The sequence below is a fragment of the Sinocyclocheilus anshuiensis genome, unplaced genomic scaffold (genome assembly GCF_001515605.1).
Source record: "Sinocyclocheilus anshuiensis isolate Anshui unplaced genomic scaffold, SAMN03320099.WGS_v1.1 scaffold284, whole genome shotgun sequence".
Lineage (NCBI taxonomy): Eukaryota > Metazoa > Chordata > Actinopteri > Cypriniformes > Cyprinidae > Sinocyclocheilus > Sinocyclocheilus anshuiensis.
This window is the reverse complement of record NW_015554266.1, coordinates 351,447-375,434: the sequence shown is the minus strand read 5'-3', so window position 1 is coordinate 375,434 and position 23,988 is coordinate 351,447. Positions and strand designations below refer to the sequence as shown.

At 36.5% G+C, this 23,988-nt stretch overlaps 2 protein-coding genes across 2 annotated transcripts; both read left to right on the top strand.

Annotated features, from left to right (window-relative positions):
* Nucleotides 1–2,153: 2,153 nt before the first annotated feature.
* LOC107671318 (homeobox protein Hox-D3a-like) lies at nucleotides 2,154–21,998 on the top strand. Its single transcript, XM_016464210.1, has 4 exons — nucleotides 2,154–2,345; nucleotides 17,525–17,587; nucleotides 20,042–20,582; nucleotides 20,774–21,998. Exons 3-4 carry the CDS (start codon nucleotides 20,141–20,143, stop codon nucleotides 21,520–21,522), a joined length of 1,191 nt encoding a protein of 396 aa, XP_016319696.1. The 5' UTR covers nucleotides 2,154–2,345; nucleotides 17,525–17,587; nucleotides 20,042–20,140; the 3' UTR covers nucleotides 21,523–21,998.
* On the top strand, nucleotides 8,677–10,302 carry LOC107671320 (homeobox protein Hox-D4a-like). Its single transcript, XM_016464212.1, has 2 exons — nucleotides 8,677–9,207; nucleotides 9,602–10,302. Exons 1-2 carry the CDS (start codon nucleotides 8,739–8,741, stop codon nucleotides 9,901–9,903), a joined length of 771 nt encoding a protein of 256 aa, XP_016319698.1. The 5' UTR covers nucleotides 8,677–8,738; the 3' UTR covers nucleotides 9,904–10,302.
* Nucleotides 21,999–23,988: the final 1,990 nt, after the last annotated feature.

Here is a 23,988-nt window from a genome sequence, read left to right as displayed (position 1 = left end):
CTGACTGCAGAATTAGGCTGTGGGCCTGTTCACCAAATAACATCAGCTCTCAATCATATCTGATTCCTCTGGCATTTGTAACGATCTGACATCACCAACGAGTTCTCACTTTGTCGACCGTTCACATAACACACTGGACGAAGTATTTTCTCCTGCGGATCAACATTTCCACAAAATGCTGAACGGAAGGCATGTGATGGCGACGGCCAGCACTGATGCAATAATGTTATCTGCTTGGGAAATCTGCGACACAGAGCGCCAGTTATCAGTCGAATCCTGGCGGAATTACGTGTCACTGCGACCGCTCTAAATTTTACGCACACGATAACTTTCAAAGACAGCGGGTCTTTACGACACTGCGAGAGGCCGGGTCGCTACAATAGCCTACAGAGCCTGTAAATCGTCCGGTATAGTAATACTGGCTCGGAACCAGCGTGCCTAAATCAGCGCTCGCCTCCGTCTCAGATGTTCCCTTGGATGAGACTTCAAGGTTGTCGGGCATAAAATCTGTTTTCAGATTACTGTAGCTTCCCTTTTATTATAAAGGCGTCCCCTTTCAAGACCCCCCCACCACCACCACTACCATCACCTCTCCATACCTACCCCGTTATTCCATACAAACCTGAATTCAATTATATATTTCTGAAAGAGATATGTCTGTCCTTAGAAAAGAGGAATATGCACGTACCCCGAGTGAAGGTATTTATGTATGATTTTTTTTTATTTGTATGTCTTTTTGTATCATTTATTTATTTAATTTTTAATTTTTCATATTCAGAAGCAATTATGCACGCAAACATTCTATTTTTTCCTGAAGTGATACACGCAATAAATAAAACATGGTGATTACAAGCAATGGTAATAAGCCCGCGTTAAAAAACTGCAGCTTTTAACTGATATATATATACACACATGACGCTAAATTCGGTTTCTTTAAATAATAATTTTTAAATACATTTTGAACAAAAATTATTATTTTTTTGTTCAAGAGTGTTATTTGATTTTAAATTAGCAAAATAGACATTAATAATTAATTTGATTAATTTTTCTTTTCATTAGCCTATATATTATTCGTGTTAACAATTTTGCACAGAATATATAAAATCGCGATTGCTGTATGCAAAACCATAATGTTAATCTGGCGTCTACATCTCTTCTGACACCTCCAGCCTCAGAACTGATAGCAGTCCTTTTGACACACAAGCAGAAAAAAAAAACATAATTACTGTTCAAATAGACACACAAACAGAAACACAGGCAACTTATTATTAAGATTCTCCCAGTCTAAATAGCTAACAAATGTATGAATCGATGCTTTGTTGATCAAAGCACATTATGAGAACCATATTCAGAACTGTGTATTTCTATTGTCGTTTATAAGATATATGTTATGCAATTATCAATTATTATTATCAATTATTATTCAGTTTAAACAAAAGTATTCAAATCATTTCATACACAGCTTCAAAATTCATCCCTTATTCGTAGCGTAGCCTACCTATTATCTAATATTATGCATTGTGAGCATTAAAGTAGATTTAAGTAGACCTAGTTATTACACATACAATTTTGTTATTGATAGTCGGTGCTTACTTTTCTAGGCTAATATGATTTGATAGCTACAATTATGTACATTTATTTCTAGGTAGGCCTAAATTAAACTCAAACTAATTTAATTCTTTTACATATTTTATACTTACAAAACAACACAAATTAACAACATTTCAGCGTGTCTTTACAATTTCTCTCTCTACCTGTCTCTCTCCCTCCCTCTCTTTTGCTGTCTCTCTCACGCACCCACAAACACACTCTCTCTTAGCAGATGTCTGTGACTGTATTTTCTTTGCTGAGGAAGTGCAGCTGGCTCAGTCATTATGCGCAAAAAAACTAGAGGCTTTGCGGCAGCCCAGATTCCTTTTTGTTAGAGACAATTTACAGCTTTGTAATAGATCTTTTTATGGGCCTATTTCGTCTGTCATTGGATGCCACTGGTCATGTGCAAGACGCAAACGTCTGCATGACCCCTTTTCCTGATTTCCCAAGCGATTTTTCCACTACATTCTGTGGCTAAAGGCTCCGAATCCAAAATACACAGTGTACTCATATATTTAAATATGTATTTTTTTTTTTTTGCTGTGTACTGTTATCTGTGTTAGAGATCGAGAAGACAAGCTCAAGGCTTTGGTGCATGACCGATAACGTATGTTGTCAGATGCTTCGGGTGTTACAAGGGTTGCATTTCTAAACAGAGCAAGCGATACAGTACTGGACGACTGATTTGAAACAAGCTTCGTAATATTCACCAGCAGCGAAGGAGGCAAACATGGATTACAGGGCTTTGTTTGGTAAGTTTACATTTCATTAAATTGAACATGCTGGACAATATATGCTATCGCCATAGCATAGTCAGGAGCTACAGGACCAGCAGGTTTTTGGTTTGCGATAATAATTTCAGATTGTGACAACAGCATAGGCAGGCTGATAAAATCAAACTCACAGGGTATTCACTGTTTTTGCAATTAAAGGAAAAATAAATAATACATTTTGAGTAGAGACAAGGCATCCTTTTGGATTCTACTAAAAGCTAGAAGAGTGCTCATTTAAAACGGCTTATTATATTTCAGGGTAATGTGTTTTTTTTTATGTTGGCCTAGCTTTACTAGATCTTAATTTTACTCATTTGACAGAAATGTTTGATGTTGTGATGTTGTTTTGAATATGAAAAGCATGAACCTTTATGAATACATTTTTTTAATTCGCAACTGATATTAGCATTATTATAGTTGTTGTTGTCTTGGTAGTACTGTTGTCATTCAAATTAACAAGAAGCAAATCTTCAAAAATTGTAAAATGAAAAACACAAAGTTATGCAAACTTTCAAATGATAACTGTTCATCAGTTTTATGACCGATTCAAACCTGTCTTGTAATTTTGAATTTTAATGTTTAATGCAATGACGCTTATCACTTATTATAGGCCTATTGTGACTATATATATATATATATATATATATATATATATATGTGTGTGTGTGTGTGTGTGTGTGCGTGCGTGCGTGCGTGCGTGCGTGTGTGCATAAACACAATGATTCACACCAATTACAAATATATGTTCATAAGTTATTATTTTATCTAGCTTCAATCAGTGCATGAAAATACTGATTTACAGCATTCATTAATAAGGAGGAGAAATGGAGATTTTGAACGTTTGTAAAATTGTGGAGGTGCAGTTGTTGTGTGTTTTAATGTATGCCTCCCTTAATGGCGAGAATGGCGCAGTTTTTTTGGGAAGGGAGACAGGGTCTGCGGAACAAAGACAGTATTTCACAGTCAGCTGACAGGCCGCTGCAGAGGTATTTACAACCTCACTGCAATGCGGCAAAAGAAGCGAGAGGAGCCTACAAACGAGTTAACCGAAACCAGAGCAATACCCACTCATATAAACATTATTAATTCAATAATTCAATTACTTTAGAAAGAACTTCATCTCAGTATTTTTTTTTTAAATTGCAATTCAAACTTGAATTCTCCTAGAATAGTTTAAAATTATTTTCCCCGGTTGATAATCATGCAATGTGCATTGTCGTTAATTGATCTTTTATAACCACATAATTTAAAGTGTTGCCTTTTCAAAAAACAGATCACATTATATTAAATGCTCTAAAAAAGTGCATAATGTAGGCCTAGGCTGTATTGTGTATTGACACATTATTTGAATAGTGATGTGATATTCAAAGTATAGGCTACATAAAAAATAGTTATGTAAGCAATTCTTGTAGTTTCTGTATGAGCCGCTATGCAAAAAAAATAATAATACAATAATAATAATAAAACTAAGTAAATAAAAAATTAACGAGGAACGTTTGGCACGTACAGAACACCTAGGCAGTGTCTGCTTTGGTCGGCAGGCGGTGCTGTTGTCTAACACTCTGGGACTTGCTTCCCGCTAGCTGCAGCTTTGTCCTCGAGGTCATTTCCTGTAACTGTGATTGGTTGTCGCAGTCATGTGACACAACAGTCACACAGTTCTCTTATTAACTGATACAAATGCTTATTTTTAGAACCAAAAACAACACTTTCAGGGTCTGTGTGAGAATGGTTGGAATTATTTAATATTTTATTTAATTATTGATTGTTATTTTATTTTAATTTTGTCAACATTTTTTTAATGTTGGTTTACAAACAAAAGTTGGTTTACATTTTAATAGTTTCAACATTATTTCAACATATTACGAGCAAAAATATAATTAAAAATACCCAAGATATTTAATAGTAATGTGAGTTCGAAAATCCCGAAACACTCACAGTGACTGCCTTGTACACATTCCATGCCCTTGAAATAATCTGTGAAATGTTTTGAATTATCAATTCTATCAATTCAACTAATCAGTTGACTTTATATTCATCTGGATAAATATAAAGAGGGGACACTCAGAGATGGCAACATTTATCTTACCGGTAAATGTTACTATAATACGCAGTGTACAGAAACTTTCCCATTTATGGCCATTTTACATAAATCGACAACTCGCCACTTGGCGCTAATGTTGGATGTTTTTTGTTTGTTTGTTTGTTTGTCCACTCTCTCTCACCGTGGATGTATTTTGAGTGTTTTTAATGTATTTATTAATTTTTTTTAAACTACCTTAAATTTACAGTCAGAAAAAAAAGATCCCAATTAGTTCACTCGTCAGATTTCAAAAACACCTAATTTATTTGGCAAAATAACATGCAGACTTGAGCAACGCATTGGTTAATAAATACTACACCGAATTATAATACTTGGATAAGAACCACTGCAATAAATATTTGCCAAAATATATAGCGGACATTAGTCTACTAGAATAATAAATAATTTCGACAGTGTATTTTTTTCCCTTTGAGTGCAGTGAATGCTAATTCAACCCCGTGTCTTTATTTCCTCCTGAGATCAGAATAATCACCATTATTGAATAAGTGCAACTTTCAGGATTATTTATGGCACCCGCGCGCTGTCATGAATGGCTGTGGGGAAGCACGTGATGCCATTAAACTTTGTTTTATGGCCAGGGAGTTGACAAGCCAAAATATAATTCACATTGTATATTAGAAAGGTCGTTCAGACGGTTTAGAAACGATCCCAGTATCGCCGCAGAGGAAAGAGGCTCCACGCTTGTTTTGATCATGGATATACAAACTTGTCGATACGCTTTACGTGATACTCCTGCTTCTGGAGGTAAGCTTGTCCTCAGTACGTGTCACTGAACTTGTGCGTGCTTGAATTGTGCCATAATGTTTCATACTGTGGTTTCATATAGTCAGCTTCCAAGCCAGCGCTGATTAGTTTCTGTGATCTCCTCTTGTGTTGTTGTGCACAGTTTTGAGTGGTTGGGTAACTTTGGAGAGAAAAAATAGGTTGTAATGGAGGTGACGTAAATGTTATGCAGTAGTTCGGTTTTGGTGCAGTTGTGGCGCCACGTTATGAAAGATTGCTCCTTAACTTTTCACTGTTTAGCTTGCATACATGAAATCTATTATTATTATTATTATTATTATATAGGCTAAGTCAAAATGCACACTTTTGAATGTGCATTTGAATTTATTGCTTTACTTACTCATTATTTTTTAAAATAATTGTTTTGTTGGATTCCAAGTGTGTAATACAAATATATTGAGAGTTGTCTTTTGATTACCACATATTTATAAATACGACGAAAGTAATTTAATGTGCGTTTTTGTTTTTTTGTTTTTTTGCATTTAACCTGCAAATTATTGTTACTCATTTGCACCTGTTGTGTAGTGCGCTTCATCATGAAACATAGTGTAGCCTACCGTTTATTTTTAGAGAGAAATTTGTCCAAACGAAAACATCAGTTAGTCGATACACAATCATTCTGGACATAATACTGAACTGTGTAATAAGCAGGTTTTCTGGGTTTTATTGTCCAGCTCTCTAGCGCCCCCAAACAAAAGAAACGGTCAATCTGGCCCTGAACCATACTTTGTACTACTAATTATTATCCCTGAAAAAGTGTCTGTTTAGATTGATCAGAAAAAAATACAAAAGGACAAAAGTCATGTTTATTAAAGCCTGAATTAAATGGTCTGAATTAGCTAACAACAGCAAAGATATCTAATTTTATGTGCATGTTATAAAGGTAAACAAAATAGCTGCACAATTTGGTCACTGTTTTATCTAGTCATACTATTTCAGTTACATAACTTGAACGTTTTTTTTTTTTTTTTAATGTAAAGTCAAACCTCAATCAGTTAAATATATCTGTGCATTATATAAAGAGAAGGCTAAACAAGATGTTTTGCAGTAAACGTTTGAAGAAAATCAGATATTTAATTAGTTAATAGCCAAACTGTTGGTAATTCCCTTTTAAGTTAAAATGATTTTTAAAAATAATTAAATCATTACATGTTCGATTAATAAAAATGGACGATTCTGCATACAACAAATAAAAACGGTTCATATCACAGAAACCCCTATGTGCATGAAAATTATCTGAAAAAAAAAAATGCACAAGTTGATATTTTCATTTAAAATCAGAGGTCACAACAACTGGTGACCGTCTCATTGTTTTGTTCATCTGTAACTCGGCTTTGACCCGCCTGAGCAAGTCGCAAAGCAAGGTGAAACACGGGTCACGCTGTCTAACAAAAATAAATGAAATACGCGTAATAAAAATGCACATTGACTGGCTACGCGTTGTAAATATAAAAACATACAAAAAAATGAATTAATCCTTTAAAAAAATGTAATATCAAGAATGAATGGCCTGCATAATTTCGAATGTATTGTTATCTCTTTTAAATCGCGTGCCTTTTTGTTCCAAAAAGCTACGATCACCCATTGAAACACAGTTAAGATACAGCTTGTCAAATTAAACAAGATATGTATTTGAACGGCTCATTGTTTTATATGTGAGATTTATGTATGAGATTTATGTTTTATATGTTATATGTATGTGTTTTTATGTTTGATTTATTTCTTTGTTTATTAAGAAAAGAATGGCAATAAAGTATAAATTAAATAAAAATAAATTGAACATCACTGTTAACCAAATTTAGATGTAAGGACAAAAATGGGTAAATATTTTAAATGTTGAGCCTTCTTGATCCTTACATTTTTAATAGATCCATGGTTTTGGGGTATTGCTCTGGTGACCGGGAGCCAAGGGCCACAGGAGCTGCTTATCAGAGGAGGTCTTGCACTATCCATGAACTTTCCTCCTTTTCCGCTACCGCTGTCGCCTTGCAAAAAATAATGAAACTTTGTGATGTGTGTTGTAAATGATTCGGCTTGACCTCTCGACCTTTAGCCTTCCTTTATATGCTTCTTCACGTATCCAAACAGCACACGGATTTAAAGCCACCTGATCAATTTGACTGCCATGACTGCATCTTACAGTGAGTAGAATTTAGCACAAAGCCTTCACACCTATATGCCTGGGTGAATATAATATGTTGTGTTGTATAGAGAATGAAATATTTTTATTAGTGAGATTAGTCACCTTTTATTATATAAATTGAAATTGAGCTGCGGGCCTCTATTTTAAGATTTTTTTCTCCCCGTTAAACATCTGTATTATCAAAAGACTATTAAAAAGGACTGAACCTTTTTAAAAAATCAAGTCAAACTTGATCGTAATCTTGGAAATGAATTATACTTAATGAAAAACTTGAATTTTTGAGTCAGAACGGTTGCAATAACGGATTCATTGTATATTGAATTTCAATCTTTTTTTTTTTTCTCGAAGATGTTTTGTCAGTTGGGCGAATACATTCCGTCGTCTATATATACCCTGTAGAACCGAATTTGTGTGAAAAAAATGACAGTCACGGATTCGATTCTAGGGGAGTATATGGTCGACGCAAGAACTTCGAATAAAACCACCTGCGTGCAATGGAGAATATGAAATGATAAGCATATAATTACATAATTGCATAATATGATTATATGATTCTGATTACGTGAACTGTCACGAAATGCTTTGATCAGTCGTCTCAACAGTGCTATGTACTGCTGTTTTCACTAAAATAAGTCAACATATTTAACCTTTTACATAGCGTTCAAATCTCAATGTTTGCCTATAAAACAGGACAGGCCAAGTGGCTATTCTCTTTTATGTGGCGTTTGATTATTGATTGGCACGGCGCATTGATGGCGAACCAGGGCGCCCTATACAGCGAACTGAAAGGATGAGAAGCGCTGGAATGATGAGACTCCAGTAACTTCTGAGTGACCTCTACATGACAAAGACGGTCTCCATCAATTGTCTGCTGGCTTTATGTGACTCTTTTTGTGCCTTGAGCCGTTTTTTTATCTTTTGTCTTGTTTTGCTTTTACTAGGTAAAAAAAAAACACCTCGGTTGGGTTTGATTTAGCTTGGTTGAATATTAATTTACCAATTGGGCCACATATATGTGATGCAAAGACATGTTTTATATGAAATCACGAGATGTGTAGTAAGCAGGGATCCTCCCATGTGATGTTGGGCATTAGCAACTGGGTCTCAATACACAAAGATCATTTATTTATTTATTTATTTTTTACACCGACCGGGTATTTAATCAATTCAGTTTTATATTATATTGTTACTGTCCTAATGGAGAGATAATGTGAAGTTTGTGAAATCAACTACTAGGTGTGCACAGCTTCTTCTCGGTTGATGAAGTCCCTCCACCTCGATTGGCCGAGCTGGTCACATGGTAACCTAACTTTATTCAGTTGACAGCAAGTAGGAGGGCTTTATGGAGGGAGGAAAAAAAGACAACTCGAGAAAAATTAGTATTTCCTACCTTCAGAAATTAATGGCCATGAGTTCGTACATGGTGAACTCCAAGTATGTGGATCCCAAATTTCCTCCTTGTGAGGAATATTCTCAGAACAGCTATATACCTGAACAGAGCCCCGGCTACTACAGTCCGTCGCAGGACACTGATTTCCAGCATCCCGGAATCTATTCGCGGTCAAACTACTCTGAACAGCCTTACAGTTGTAACACTGTCCAGGGCTCGTCGGTGCAGCCGCGGGGTCATGTGCAGGATCAAGACAGCCACCCTAGCCCTTATCCCGCACAGACAGAGCAGTGTCCGGCGGTCCAGATATCCGGACCGAGGACTTGTGGACAACAACAAAACACAAAGAGCCAGAACGGGATATCAGCCAAGCAGCCTGCTGTAGTTTATCCATGGATGAAGAAAGTGCACGTTACTACGGGTAAGATTAAAGCTCTCTGCTGTCTGCTTGTAGGCCAGCCCTATTCTGCTGTTTTAGGCACAGTTAAAAGCATTCAGTGAAATATTTATGGGTTCCTCTGAAGGGGCCGCCAGTTACACCAGCCATAAATTTTTATTGCTTAGGAAATAGGCCGCTAGCTCTGTTGGACACTATTGCAGTACTGAGAGTCCACTTGGCCCAAAGCTTTGAACTGAATAATTTAGAAGTTATAAACTTTGAAATAAATTCACCGAAACTGAAATTATACCAGAAATTTAAGTAAGTGAGTAAGTTTAAACACAAGGAAGCGAATGGTTGGTTTCTTTTTTCCCCCTTCTTCTTCTTCTTCTTCTTCTTCTTCTTTTTAACATAAGTGTGTTTTTGTCTTTCACAGTGAATCCGGATTACACAGGACCGGAACTCAAGCGTTCTCGGACAGCCTACACAAGACAGCAAGCTCTCGAACTAGAAAAGGAGTTTCATTTTAACAAATATCTAACAAGACGGCGTCGCATTGAAATCGCGCATACCCTCTGTCTCTCTGAGCGACAGATTAAAATCTGGTTTCAGAACAGAAGAATGAAATGGAAAAAGGATCACAAACTACCTAACACGAAAGGAAGATCGGCGTCAGCTGGAAATCAGCATTCACAACACGCTCAGAAGGACAACCAGACAGAGATCACAACTTTATAAGTGGATATCTCTCCCTCCCTCCAGATGTACAGATGAACTGTATGTAATAGACAATGCTTCGTTGACATTGCATGGTAGCGAATCATGACATGTTGGGTACAAGTGCCAAAAACTGAGAACCAGAAGCACACACCATGACTAAATGCAGCATAAAAGCTGAAATTCAAATGTCAATATTTCCAGTATTGTAACCCTTTGTAACTGAGGCAAAGGGGATATGAGGCATCGAATGATGGTTCAAGTGCCACCACGAGGTACAGTAAAACGTTAGAACGCTCACGCTATTTTACACAAACTTGCCAAATTTGTTTCAGAGCATGGTTCGTTTTAGTGGCACTATTCACACCTTTTTTAAATCTCTGTATATCAACAGTTTCCTCTTTTTAAACACATTATGGCAAGTTTACGCCTGTGGCGAGTCAATTTATCTTAACTTAATCATTAAAGAGAACTTAAGTAAGTAATGTCCAGCATATAGTAAATTACGAATGTCTTATTATTATTTTTTTTTTGTACTAAAGTCGACTGGGTGCAAGTAATAAAAACAAAATCAAATTAGTTAATAATAAGGAACAAAAATCGTTGCCTGGGAAATTCATTTGTAGATTGAAAAGCTGAAGAAATTTCCTTCTGAACCTCGTTTACTGTGCGCGCCTCATTAATGGGTTACTTTCTAAAAGACTATATTTCAGTCAAGCAATTGTATCATGTTCATGTAATTTTTAAGAATTTCGTTATAGACGTTTCTCATTTGTTTACTGCAGCTTTTAAAAGTGTCCTATTTAATCGAGAAAAATGTCTCTTTTTGACACGAATATTCCATGCCTTATAATCCACTATAAATCTCGCCTGTCATCTTTGTAAACAATTTAGCTACAATTGCAGAAGCAGTATTTCTGTCTTCCAGATGTTACCTGAAATTCTTGAAAAGCAGCTTTTTATTTTGCATTTTAGATACACGTTTAGCCCTCAAGATGTTTAAACCTTCTATTTATTAAAATGTAATGTTAAAAGCTTTATGTTCTACGTGAACGTAATTATCCGTTCAATAATGATCAAATTCAGTTTTGAGTTTTTGAGTTCTTAAATATATATGTATATATTTCTGTATATTGTGCATATTTTTTACAGGCATATTTTGCAGTAATTAAATATTGTGCAGAGAGTTTTCACTCAAACTGCGTCATATTGTGTTGAAACTAGAAACTTAGAAAAGAAGAAAACACATTTTATCAAGCACTTTCATATTATGTTATTTTTGAAAGGGGATTGGTGTTCATTTTGAAATGGTTTTCCAACAGTGATTAAATTTAGACGCTCTGCTATCATTGTGGCGTCTTTGTCTCCTTGAACAAAAACACGAGGCATACATGCATTGCGAAGGAGTCTTCACACAGAAGCCTTCACGTTGAGAGCATGAAAAGGTATTTTTACAGAAGTTCAACAAAAGCCTTGCGGGCAGGTTCATCCGGAGGACACAGATTCTGTTGCATTAGACGCTTTTGAGCCGCGAGCACTGACCTCTACACTCCTGACCTGATGGACCTTCAGCCGGTTCTCTCAGACGCTCTTTGCACACAGATGCACCAATAATGTGTGCGTGTGGAGAAGGGGTTTCTTTTTGGAAAAAAAAGAAAAAAAAATCTGCAAGAAATATTATGTACTGAATTAATATTTGCTTGCCTTACACGGTAAAGCCACGCTGTTTAACTTAATTTGTACTTTATCCGTTTCTGCCCGAGTCCTGCATATTAAAATCATGGTTACGCTGTACAATGATTACGATAACTGTGAAATTACAAATCGTAAATAAACCTCCATGTGTTTTTCTTCATCAAGCAAAATATCATGTCAAAGCATTATTGATAAACCGGAAGATATCCATTTTGATATCCGTGTATTATACAAAAAAAAAATGTCCGCCCTTCAAAGAGAATTATGAGCAATCATTACTAAGGTTATTGCTAAATAGCAACAGAGTTTGTATTATTTAAATATTAAAGAAAATGTTAAAAATTTATCAAAACAGGTTTTTATCTTTTTTTTTTGTTGTTGTTCTCAGTGTGCCAAAAATTGTTGTCCATCAGCACTGAAAATGTTTGTGCGTGTGTGTGTGTGTGTGTGCTACTGAACCATATTTTGGGGAAAAATATGTACCCAGAAGTGAGGTTAACATGACAAATTCTCTCAAAACCTCCTTTCGGAGGCGTCCTCATTTGTAAAAAAAAAAACAAAAACAACAGTAAGCCCATAAAAATAAGATATAGAGGCTTTTAAAAATGGTACAAATGCTGAACATTTTCTGTTAGGGTTAGGTTATAGTTTTTATAACTAGCTGTATAAAAACAATACAAGTCAATGCAATGTCCATATTTAGCCAAGTAAACGTGTGTGAAAGAGACAATATACTACTACTACTAATTTTAAAAGGGTTTTTTTTTTGTGTGTGTGTAAATAGGCTATGTGTGTGTGTGTGTGATTTAATGTTACCAATGCTTTGGCAATGCAAAGACTTTTTTTCTGTCACTTGAATCAGAAAGAGAGAGAGAGAGAGAGAGAGAGAGAGAGAGAGAGAGAGAGAGATTATAAGAACAGCAATAAACACCTCCAGGGAGGACCAAATGTAAAGTTTATTTCAGGCGAAACATCTACAAACATGTACCTTACAAACATGCATGTGGAGTAGTTCTCCTATACCGTTTTACATCAATTACATTGCTGAAAATGAGATTTATATATTGCATATGCATGGTCAAATGTATACCGTCCCCATTCTATACAGAGATCTTAAATGTGTGTGTGTGTGTGTGTGTGTATACACGTGTGTGTATATGTCAATATCTATTTCAAATATCTATTTTTTGTTTAATAAGCCGTTTGCATAGTGAAAACACGCCACGCAGGGGATCTCTTTGCCTTCAGTAAGGCATTCTGAGTATTGACCTGGATGTCTGAACACAATAAACGAGAGCCATACGCAGTTCCATGTGCAATGACACTGCACCGACTACTACCGCCGCTCTCACAATGCTTCTCAAACGGCCATTTTTGATTTCCAGCTGTTCACTGAAAATGTCTTCGCCCATCGAGACAACCCGTTAAGATAAATCAAACTGCGCTGTCGACATCCAAAGACAGAATTCGGTATATGGTTCCGTTCTATATCTTTTTTGTTTGACCACGTGATTGTCTAAATAATTAATGCAGCACGTCCCCTAGAAACACGGCGTCGTCATTAATCGCGAGGACTCTATCAGACTTGAAAACTGAAGAGATCCAAGAAAATAATATCCAAACGGTCCTGTACCTCACCCCACCGCAACCTGCACTTTCCTACAGCTTTTCAGCCAATGGAGCATCGGTAGGTAAACATTTAAGATTAATATTTGCAGTGAGACAGCGGATAAACATATCTGTCAGGATTTTGATAAATAGTGTCCTTTGATTTGGTCTTCGCGGACAGACTGAAACAACTTCAGGCTCATTGTGATTTTTTGCTTAAATAGCTTCAGCATGAAGCTCTCCAAATCTATACCTTTATCAATAAAAAATAAAACTGTTATCAGACTACTTTTATTTGTAAAGTATTACAGGCAGACTTTACGGTAATTATTTTCTCATGTAATGTAATGTTATATTGATGCATTTGTGCATGAAATATGTGAAGTCCAGTTCGATAGTGTTTATTGCTTAGCCGCCAGGGCTTTAACGAAGGCCTCTTTGTGATTTATAATCCGTCAGAGATGCTGTTATTTCCCGATTTAGTGGCGACTATTTGTGGAGACGTATGTGTTTGGTTAGATAAAAAGAACACAGGCTAAAATGCATTGTAGAGGTCTATCTAGAATATCATCACATAGTTATTGACGCAAAGTACTGCCTGAATAACTGGAAGTAGGATCATGACAATTTTACAACAATTATAGAAACACCACCACCAACAAAACAGCATAAGAATAAAAAAAAAAAAACAATGGCATCGATCCAAAAACAATACATTTCATTGATGTCAAAAGCTCCACAATACCCACTCGTTTAGTAATGGAGCGTTATGATCGTGGATCTATCCATAAAGTGTTTCGAACTGTTGGAGAGGGATGACGGTGATCTGCATCGTTGTAAATCATGCTCAGTAATTCCTGAAAGGGTGAGAGGCTGTTGGGGGCCGGGCGTGGACTGTAAATCTTTCACTTTTATTAGCCCGTGAACATATGCTGCAAGGGGAGACGACTCGCATGCTCTCCTCAGGACAACCATGCGCTCGGCCGCGTTCCCAACCGTTTCATCTCCATCTTACCATCCAGCTACATATCCATACATCACAACCATAGAGCAAGCATCCTGATTCAGATTGTATATAACATAATCATCTTGCATTTAACCTCTCAAATTGTCTTATGGTTAAAAAGTGAAGGGTGACAGTATTTTAATTCTGAAAAATTGGAAAACATAGAATGTATTTTAATGCACAACTAGTACAAATCTAGACACTGAAAGTACCCACTTTTACATTTCATGCTCACATATGGATCCATACACACTCTTGCTTTTTGAGAAGAACAATATAGAATGTGGGATGATTTTGATGAATCTCTTTGGTTGAAGAGGTCATACATTGCTGTCATTGCCTAAACCATAATAGTCAAACAATATTTCAGCGGTTTCTTGCAGCCTGTAATAAACGGATTTCTGTTCAAAACAGCGAGCAAAAAGCAATAACTATATTTCGGATAATGTTCATCTTAAATCAAACTAAAAATTCATAATGTTGTTGCTTTAGATAATGGTCTGATCCGCGGGCCTATTACACTGCGTTAAAATTATTATTATTAATAATAATAATAATAATAATATATAAAAAGTGAAGATGTTTTGTAAGACATTTGGGTGTGAAGACAATCAAATAAAATATTTCACAGATTATGCAATTATTTGTCCTTCAAATAAAGACAACGTAGTGCTAAAAGTACTATATTTTTGTGCTTCGTTTGAACGTTTTGATTATTGTTTTATGTCTGGGTTTTAAAGCCATATTAAATAGCAATGTAGCTTTTGTCCGATACAGTGGGAGAAGGGAGCGAGTTCTTGTGCAAAGTGATTGTACAATGATGTGAGGCTGGAGGGAATGTTAGTGCTCTTGCTTTTAAAATGTATTTGTGAGGTGAAGCTGGTTGGAGTAGCAGTCTCAATCAGGACAATCTGCGATCCGGATCACGTGAACAAATATGCTTGTATATTTTAAGGCAGTGCCTTTATTTGTCATGACAAGGTTTCCGAAATATACTAATGTCGACTCATTCGGCGAGCTTGCCTCTGTAAAACGTTCACTTTTTTTCAAATGGGAAGTTGATTGCTAGTAATATTTCGTTTTGGAATAAGAAGACCTTCTTGGCTTTTTATTGGTAGCTGAGTGAGTGGCTCCCATTCTTTCGGGAATACTGTCTGCATTGGTATATGGAAATGCATGGAAAAGCGCGAGATCAGTTTTAAGACAGTACTGTCTATAGACAAAGGGTGAAGGATATATCCGAGCAGCCGAAATAAGAGATATTGAGACTAAGAAGCACGGCTATATAATAAATTGACATCACAGGTAAGCAATTGCATGGCAAAACGTAACCTTTAAGCGTGGGTTTACATTAGGCCGGCGTAAAAAAAATATGATTTATTCCATTCAAAGCAGCTGATCTTTATTAATGTCGTCGCCTACCAACTAAGCAAGTATTTGAAGACAAAAACTGAGACTAGTTTACAGATTTGCGCAACCTTGACTATTTTAGGTGGATTAGCATGTAAGATAATAAAGACAAAGTCATAAAAATGTAGAGCTTTATTTTAGCCGTTTTATTTGATATATTCTGGTAGCTTTCTGGAGTTGGCCATGCACAGTATAAAACATCTGTGTCATACATTGTGAGATCGTTAATCACTTTAATTTGTGTTATAGTCAAAGCGATGTTAGACATGACATATGTGGGTTAGGATATGCTATTCTTTTAAACATACACGTTTCCATAAATTCAAATCATTTCAATCTCTCTGATTTTGATTTAGTCCAAATTATTGGGATTGAAGCACTCAAAAAAACAACATCAAATGAATTCAAATTATGAAACCATATTTCGCGTGCAATAAGTCAACTTAATTTAATATGTAAGAATGAATGAATATATTAAGTGTTTTTTTTTTGTTTTTTGTTTTTTTCAAAAGACGCAAACGCATACTATGCAATGATAATCTAGATGTTTGAAATCTTAGGGTTAGGTTTTAAGACCTAATATGATTTATTAACTATTCCCGTAAAGAATTACATTTTCTCTCTTTTTTTTAAAGTTGATGTTCTAAGCCCGTTTTGCAATTGATGTCTGTTTGCTGAATGATATTTTAAATAATAATAATAATAACAGGTTTTTGGTTATTCGTTTTTGATTATTTATAAATAATTATGAATTCCTACATATTTCACAAAACATGAAGTTCTGTTAGTGGATTATTCTGCATTGTGCAGTATCTAGTAAATAAATTGAGGCTTAAAATTTGTAATTTTTTTTTCAATTCTTCAGACTACACGATTTTGAGACGATATACGATTTTTTTCCCCCACTAACCTGGCATTTTGTACACATTGTTTCCAACATAGAAAGTGATAGCCATACAAAACCTTTTTTTTTTCTACAAAAGAGACAGACTTAAGCATGCAAATCAGAAACCGATATACATGTATATATTTACATACCGACTTCTAGAGTCCATTATTTTTTTACAGCCCATTGTTCTATTATGAGTACCAAACTTACCGTGGGAGTGCGTGGGCGAAAACACTGTTGCCTAATAAAGGCAGACCATGTTCGGCTGAACTGTTCGCTACATTTATCCCATTAAGACTTTGAACATGACACACAAGTTTAAAATACAAGCTACGTACATTCTCTTGTTATCGGTAGTTTTGTCAAGGTTGCGGTCCATCACCAAACAATAATAATAATAATAATAATAATATCAATACTATTAAAAATCCCATAGGTTTTTTCAAAGGTGTTGTCCTCGTCTCATGTTTTCGAATGGATTTTCAGAGTGGAACAGAACAGGTCATCTGTCTGGTAGGATGAGGATTAAAATCTCGTCTTCTGGCTCTCTTGGTTTTAAAATAACCGGTGAAAAAGTTGTGTGGTGTGACTTGAGTCCCTTCCGTCCGTTGTTCATTAATCAGTGAGTTATTGGAGAGGAAGCCAAAGGTCACCAAAAGGCTTATGAGTGCTAAATATTTTGGCCAGCATCTCTTTGTGTAAAATCGCTTATGTCAGTTTTTTTCCCCTCTCTCAGATACAGCTTTGACTGCTCCTAAAACCAGTCCAATCTTCTAGGGTCGAAATAATTCGTTTATTAAAAAATGGGCTACCATGTAAAAAGGTTACACATTTTTGGTTCTAAGAACTGTCAACGCTGATGGTAGTGAATTCACATCCAAAATGTGAATTCCATCATTTTGCAATCGAAAACGTAAGGTGTTGACCACAAGTACTCAGACGTAACTTACAGAATCCTGAATAAAACGGGGAGCTGGAAGAAAAATACGATCAACCAATGAGATTAAATAAAAATATATTTTTTTATTCTTCAGGTCGCCGTCTAAATTATGAAGATCGCTTGAGGAGAAACAGAGGAGAAAAAAACACAGACTGCGGTAAGAGATGTTTTAAATATTTTAGTTTGCACTGAAATTTAACAATAGCAGCTTTATAACCTGCGTTGTATTGTCCTGACTCTTATTTCATAGCTTAAAACATAGCCCATAATAACTTACAGGCCAGAATTTTTTTTTGTATAAATACAAACATATTTTGATGCTCTGATCTTGACAACAAATTAACTTAAACAACAATTATTTACTTGCTTTTACCAATGTATTTTGAGGTACACGACATATTGTGCACAATAAATAAACATTTACACTTAAAGCAAGGTATAAAATGCAAAAGCATTGTTATGGCGTAGACATATGTAATAAATATAACAAATAAAACAAACAAGCAAAAACAGAAATAAATATTCCCATCCGCACTTTCTTCTTAATTTAGAGTATATCCTTTACTAAAATCCACAGCTATCCGCGCAGCTGAGAAAAAGTGTGTTCCATTGCAAGTAGTTAAAGAACGTTCAAGACAAAAGTGTGAATTACTGCAGTAGCCGGATTTATACTGGCGGGCTGTAGGCTCTGGCTATAGCGGGACATTCTTGCCCCCAGCCATCCTCCTACGCTTAGTGTTTTACCCCTCTGACGGTACCAAGTCTTGAGGAGTGCCTTTCTTCTCACCGCTCTGTGAGGCATTTACGGCTGTAGTATGGCCAGTCATAAATTTTGTCGGGCTCCACAATGACAGGTGCATTGATATGTATCGTGCGGAGCTTCTGGCCGTCTAATAACTACTGTATTGAGCACGAGCTACAGTCACTTGGGTGAAAGACTATCTTTAGAATAAGACTAGGAAGAAGACAACAATAGTAAAAAAGAAAGAAAGAAAGAAGTATTGCACATTGGGATCTCAGTTTGTTGCTAGCAGACTTTGCTACCAACATTCGCTACAAACCTAATCTTATTCGCTTAGGCTACTTGGGTGATCCACCTTTTTTTTGTTACAACTCACATCGGCCTTTGGCGGGAAACAAGCCTCCGAACCCATGTCATTATAATACAGATTAAATGGCAACTGGGAATTTAGGAATCAGTTGAGTCCCGGTATTACAGAGTGTTCCAAAAGCTACCGAATAAACTAATAAAGATTATATACTATTTATATAAGGTGCGACATTATATATAGAAAGGACAAAATAGTCTAGAGGTGTTTGGTTAATTTGCGTCCCTATAATTTATCTCTCGGATTTTTATTTATTTTCATATAAAGATTGCATTTTCGCATAATGTTCACAAACAAATGCAAGAAAAAGCGTGCATGGAGCCCTGCCACCAGTTAGTATATTAAACTTCACTCAATGAATTTCATTAATGTGAACCGATCAAATTTAGCGATGACGCCGAATCATCTCAAACTACGTAAAATATGCACAATTCCAGGTTATAGACAAACAACGGCTGATCTAATTTTTTTTTGTTATGTTACAACTAGATTTATTCACATTCACACTCTCTCTCTCTCTCTCACACACACACACACACACACACATATATAGCCTATGTATGTATGAATGTATGTGTGTGTGTGTAGTTCGTATATGTAGTTTATACGTTATATATATATAGTTCACTCACTCGATAAGGATTTTTTTGAACTGCTTGAACGACATTTGAACAAAATAAATCTTGTATTGAGCAAAGAGTCGGAAAAGAATGGGATATTGTTTGAAGAGAAACGCTGATTCTCCTTCTGCTGCCCTGTAGTCTCACTCAATGGGGTGTACTTTTAGCACAAGTTAAACTTTAACCGCCTTGTTGCATTCATGTCTTAAGTTCTGAAAGTGAAAAGCTGAAGGGGTTTGGCTGGGGGGGGTGACGGCAGAGAGAAAGGCCTGAAAGATGGCAGTTCACAACATAAGATCTATTACTGTTAAGATATGGTAAATTGTGAAAAATTATAAAACTTTTAAAAGAAACATTAAAAATAATGGTGAAAAACTGTACAATTTGCCCCTTTTCCAACCTGATTTGGAAAGAGGCAGGAGACCATATGTTCTGTAGATGATTTGACTGAAGGCACTTAAGATGACAAAAGAAACCAAAGCTGCATGGTTCAGCTAAGGGAACAACATACAATGAATACAATTATTTTTCACTACATAACTTTGTCTTGCCATGTTTAGCATGAAGTGCATTAAGAAACAACAACAACAAGTAAAAGAACAGTCATGAAATCCAGAAAGTTGAGAGGAGAAAGGGCATAAGTTTGACACCAGAAACTATAGAGCTAGGATAAATCTATTTTAATCTCATATTCAAATATTGAAAACGCTATGGGCTTTTTTCTTTTTTCTTTAGCAGTGGGATATGTTTAGATCGAGAAGGTATAGTTTTGTAAATGCAAATGAGTGCCACAGAATATCACTGTTGTACCTCACATCTATGATTGTTTAAAGTTTAATCCTAAAATCTTTGCTACAACTGATTCATTTTATTTCTTAACAGGTCAAAGGACAGAAAATCTCTGGGAAGCTCCAATCACGTGATTGACAAGTCCATGCAATTGGACAGGGGTTCACAGGCTCTCTAGTTTGAACCTTCGCAATGCAGAAAGCCACTTATTATGACAATGCTGGACTTTTCGGAGGATATTCATACACTAAATCTGACTCCTATACATACGGTTCTACACACCAGGGCTTCTCATCCTCCAGCATAGAGAATGACTATCAAAATCCAATCTGTCCCATTCAAACTACATCAGTCCAGCCACCAGCACATAAAAATGGAGACATCAATGGCAGTTGTATGCGACCAAGTGCCAGCCAGGGCAACAGCCAACCAGAGAGTATCAGTGAGCAGCAGCAGGCTGCTCCTTTAGCGGCCAGCTCACCCAGCCCTAACAGCAACTCCACACACAAAAAGAAATCTCACAGCACCACTGGCTCCAGTACTGCCACCCCAGTCATAACCAAGCAAATTTTCCCATGGATGAAAGAGACCCGCCACAATGCAAAGCAGAAAAGCGCCAACTGCCCAGCTGCAGGTATGGGCTGTGTGTGTCTGTGTGTGTTTAAGTGTGTGTGGCAGGAGAGAATGATTTTCTCTTAAAATGGCGACAACTACTATATGATTATGACCTAGTTTATTTTGTTTACAGTAGGCTGTCTCTGTTTGGCCTTTAAGTGATGCAATAGGCTGTGTAACAATTAATCCACTGCTGCTCTCTATGTTCAGGAGAAACCTGCGATGACAAGAGTCCACCTGGCCCTGCCTCGAAACGAGTGCGCACTGCCTACACCAGCGCCCAGCTAGTTGAACTGGAGAAGGAGTTTCATTTTAATCGCTACCTGTGTCGCCCCAGAAGAGTGGAAATGGCTAATCTGCTCAACCTCACAGAGCGCCAAATAAAGATCTGGTTTCAAAACAGGAGGATGAAGTACAAAAAAGATCAGAAATCTAAAGGCATAATGCACTCTCCCTTAGGACACTCTCCGGACAGAAGCCCGCCGTTAAGTGGCTCGAATCACATTGGATATTCTGGTCAGCTTCCAAACGTAAACAGCCTAAACTATGATGCGCCATCTCCTCCGTCATTCGCCAAACCGCAACAGAACATGTACGGCTTGGCAGCCTATACGGCGCCATTGGGCGGCTGCATACCGCAACAGAAAAGATACCCGGGAACAGAGTACGACCACCACAGCATGCAGGGGAACGGGAGCTTTGCTAATGCTAATTTACAAAGTAGCCCTGTTTACGTCGGGGGAAACTTCGTTGATTCAATGCCAGCTTCGGGCCCTATGTTCAACCTCGGTCATTTTCCCCATCCCTCATCCGCTAGTGTGGACTACAGCTGTGCCGCTCAGATTCCGGGTAACCACCACCACGGACCGTGTGACCCCCATCCCACATACACGGACCTCAGCTCTCACCACGCGTCTCAGGGAAGGCTGCAGAATGCACCCAAACTCACGCATCTGTAAGGAACCCATCAGTGTGCTTAAGCGAAACGGCGCTTTTTTATTACCTCACTAGTTAAACTAATTTATAAAACTACACTCCGAGAGAAACATAACGTATTATCCTGTATTATTATGATTGATATTACTATTACTGCTATGATTGTAATTACTTTTAATAATAGCTGTGGTCCATTTCTCTTGACTGTTGAAGATACACACGGTTGTTTGTTGTCAGTTGTTTGGTTCTCGGAAGGACTGTATTGGCAAAATGAAGGCAATTTCCATAACGTATTACTTGAAGGTAAGTTCCGTAGATTTGACAGTATATGCATCCGTCTTTATAGAGATGAGATTTGTAGAAAGAAAAAAAACCCACATTGCGTCTTTGTTAAGTCGTCTGTTCCTCATGGGTTCTTCATATTTTATCCGTTATACAATTATTTATTATTTTCCTCCAAGACTGTACGACAAACATTTATCTTGACTGAGTATTATATTTATTATTTATCGTTTTTAATGCACATTATTTATATTCTCATGTAGCCTATATTATTTATATGACGATTGTAGAATTGATTTTGAGCAGAAGCAGTTGACATTTCGTTGAACTGGTGCAAACAAGGTGATAATGACTGGTGTATTTATTTCTTCATTCAGTAATAAAATGTTATGAAATGAAGAATTAACAAGAATCTCGAAATTGTAATTATTATTATTACACGTAATAATTGGAAATTTGGCAATCTCCGACTATCGTTAATATAATGTTGCTTAAAAACACCAGCACATAATGACACATCATCACGTTCATTATAAATGTTATTTTGTAAGTTGCACTGTCCGTGCATAAAATTATGAAATGGTAAATATACGGAAATGTTATATTTTATTGTGTTAAACATTTTGTAAATAAAGTGCTTAAGCTAAACAAATGAAATTGCAAATGCTACATCAATATTAATGTATTTTCGTTTTCATATTTAGGATAATTTTAATTTTAAAATGTTCATATTGTGTGTGGATATGAATGGATTTCAAACTTGGATTTTGCCCAATTCATAAGGCGGAGACGCCATTTTGGAAACATAAGGATAGTAAACAAAGGAGGCACCTTCGCTCTCACCCCCATCCAGATGCACGTGAATGTGCGCGCACCCCTATCACGGCTGTTCACAAAACACAATAACAAATCCCACCAATGCAATTATTTTAAATTTGGTCATTTGAAACTTGAAGAGAACTGCATCACCATATTATGTGAAACAGATTATCGGAGAGTTTAGTATGAATCAGGAAATTGAGATTTCACAAATATAGGCTAGATTTCAAATTTCCCGCTGGTTAAGGTATGCTACTTCTTAAAAACGTAATGTAAATATGATGCCTTTCTGTGTTAAACTGGTGCCGTGTGCAAATCTAGATAAGGGTATAGGCTTTTCTCGTTGGTGTGCCCAGTTGTTGTAGCCTACATCTCAAGATTAAAGTATTGCTAATAATTTTAGTGCTTTTGGGTGCTCAGTAGAAATTGTGACACATCATAAGGCCCAGAGCAAGTGTTTTGTCTTATAAACAGTTTGATATAACATTAACCTGCACCACTGCGCAAGCATTACTACATATAGGTCTATGTATTTTAAATGCACCTTATAATGTGGTAATGAATAGCCTAAAGCGTCACTGCCTTTGTAAGCACTGGCAAGCCGTCTCTAACAGAATAGGCTCTTTCCCGGCTTCCCCCTAGCGAGGCATTTCAAAGCTCATTAATCAAAAACTCGTCGCTTTCAGTCTCGCTACTGATTCCAGCTCCTTATGAACAAAGCTTTTTGCTTTCTCAACTGTGGAAACACATTTCAAACTGCAAGAGGCCAAACTTTGTCCTGACAGAGAGAGAGAGAGAGAGAGAGAGAGAGAGACACTCTGGCTACAATCATGGCATGGATGAGAGAGAACTCAAAGCTGGAAAGACATACTGCCAAAGAGCTGCAAAGGGCTCAACCACTGAGGGTAAGGTTCCTTAATATTGGTGCACAGGAGGAAAGTGTGTTGAAAAGGAAAATAAAGGCCTCTTGTTATCAAATGTAACATTAGATTATTTGTTTCCTGTGGCTATGCTGTTTTGTACATCGTAAAGGAAGCAAATTTCTTCCATTTTTATTATAAATTACTGCTTGCGCTATAAGTGAAATTATAGGCTACCTTCCGACATCAGCAAGCGTTTTCTTTGAGCAACATCATTTTATTCATATTTTTAGGTTTGAATTGTATTTTAAAATTTGTATTTACATATATAGGTATCAAAGAGAATGTAAAAATTCTGGTAAGGTTTAATTGCACTGCCGCTCAGGAAATAAATTATTTGACACAAAAATAAGTTAGGCTAAAAAATGAGTCCTAACATTACACGCATCTTTCTGTTTCTGACATAAGGGATAATAATCCATAATAACAGATACAACCTGAGAAAAAACTAATAAAAATAACCATTTG

Coding starts and splice junctions, on each gene's coding strand:
- LOC107671320 (XM_016464212.1), top strand. CDS start 8,739: ATGGAGGGAGGAAAAAAAGACAACTCGAGAAAAATTAGTATTTCCTAC. Junction 9,208..9,601: donor GAAAGTGCACGTTACTACGG/GTAAGATTAAAG, acceptor TGTCTTTCACAG/TGAATCCGGATTACACAGGA.
- LOC107671318 (XM_016464210.1), top strand. CDS start 20,141: ATGCAGAAAGCCACTTATTATGACAATGCTGGACTTTTCGGAGGATAT. Junction 20,583..20,773: donor CGCCAACTGCCCAGCTGCAG/GTATGGGCTGTG, acceptor CTCTATGTTCAG/GAGAAACCTGCGATGACAAG.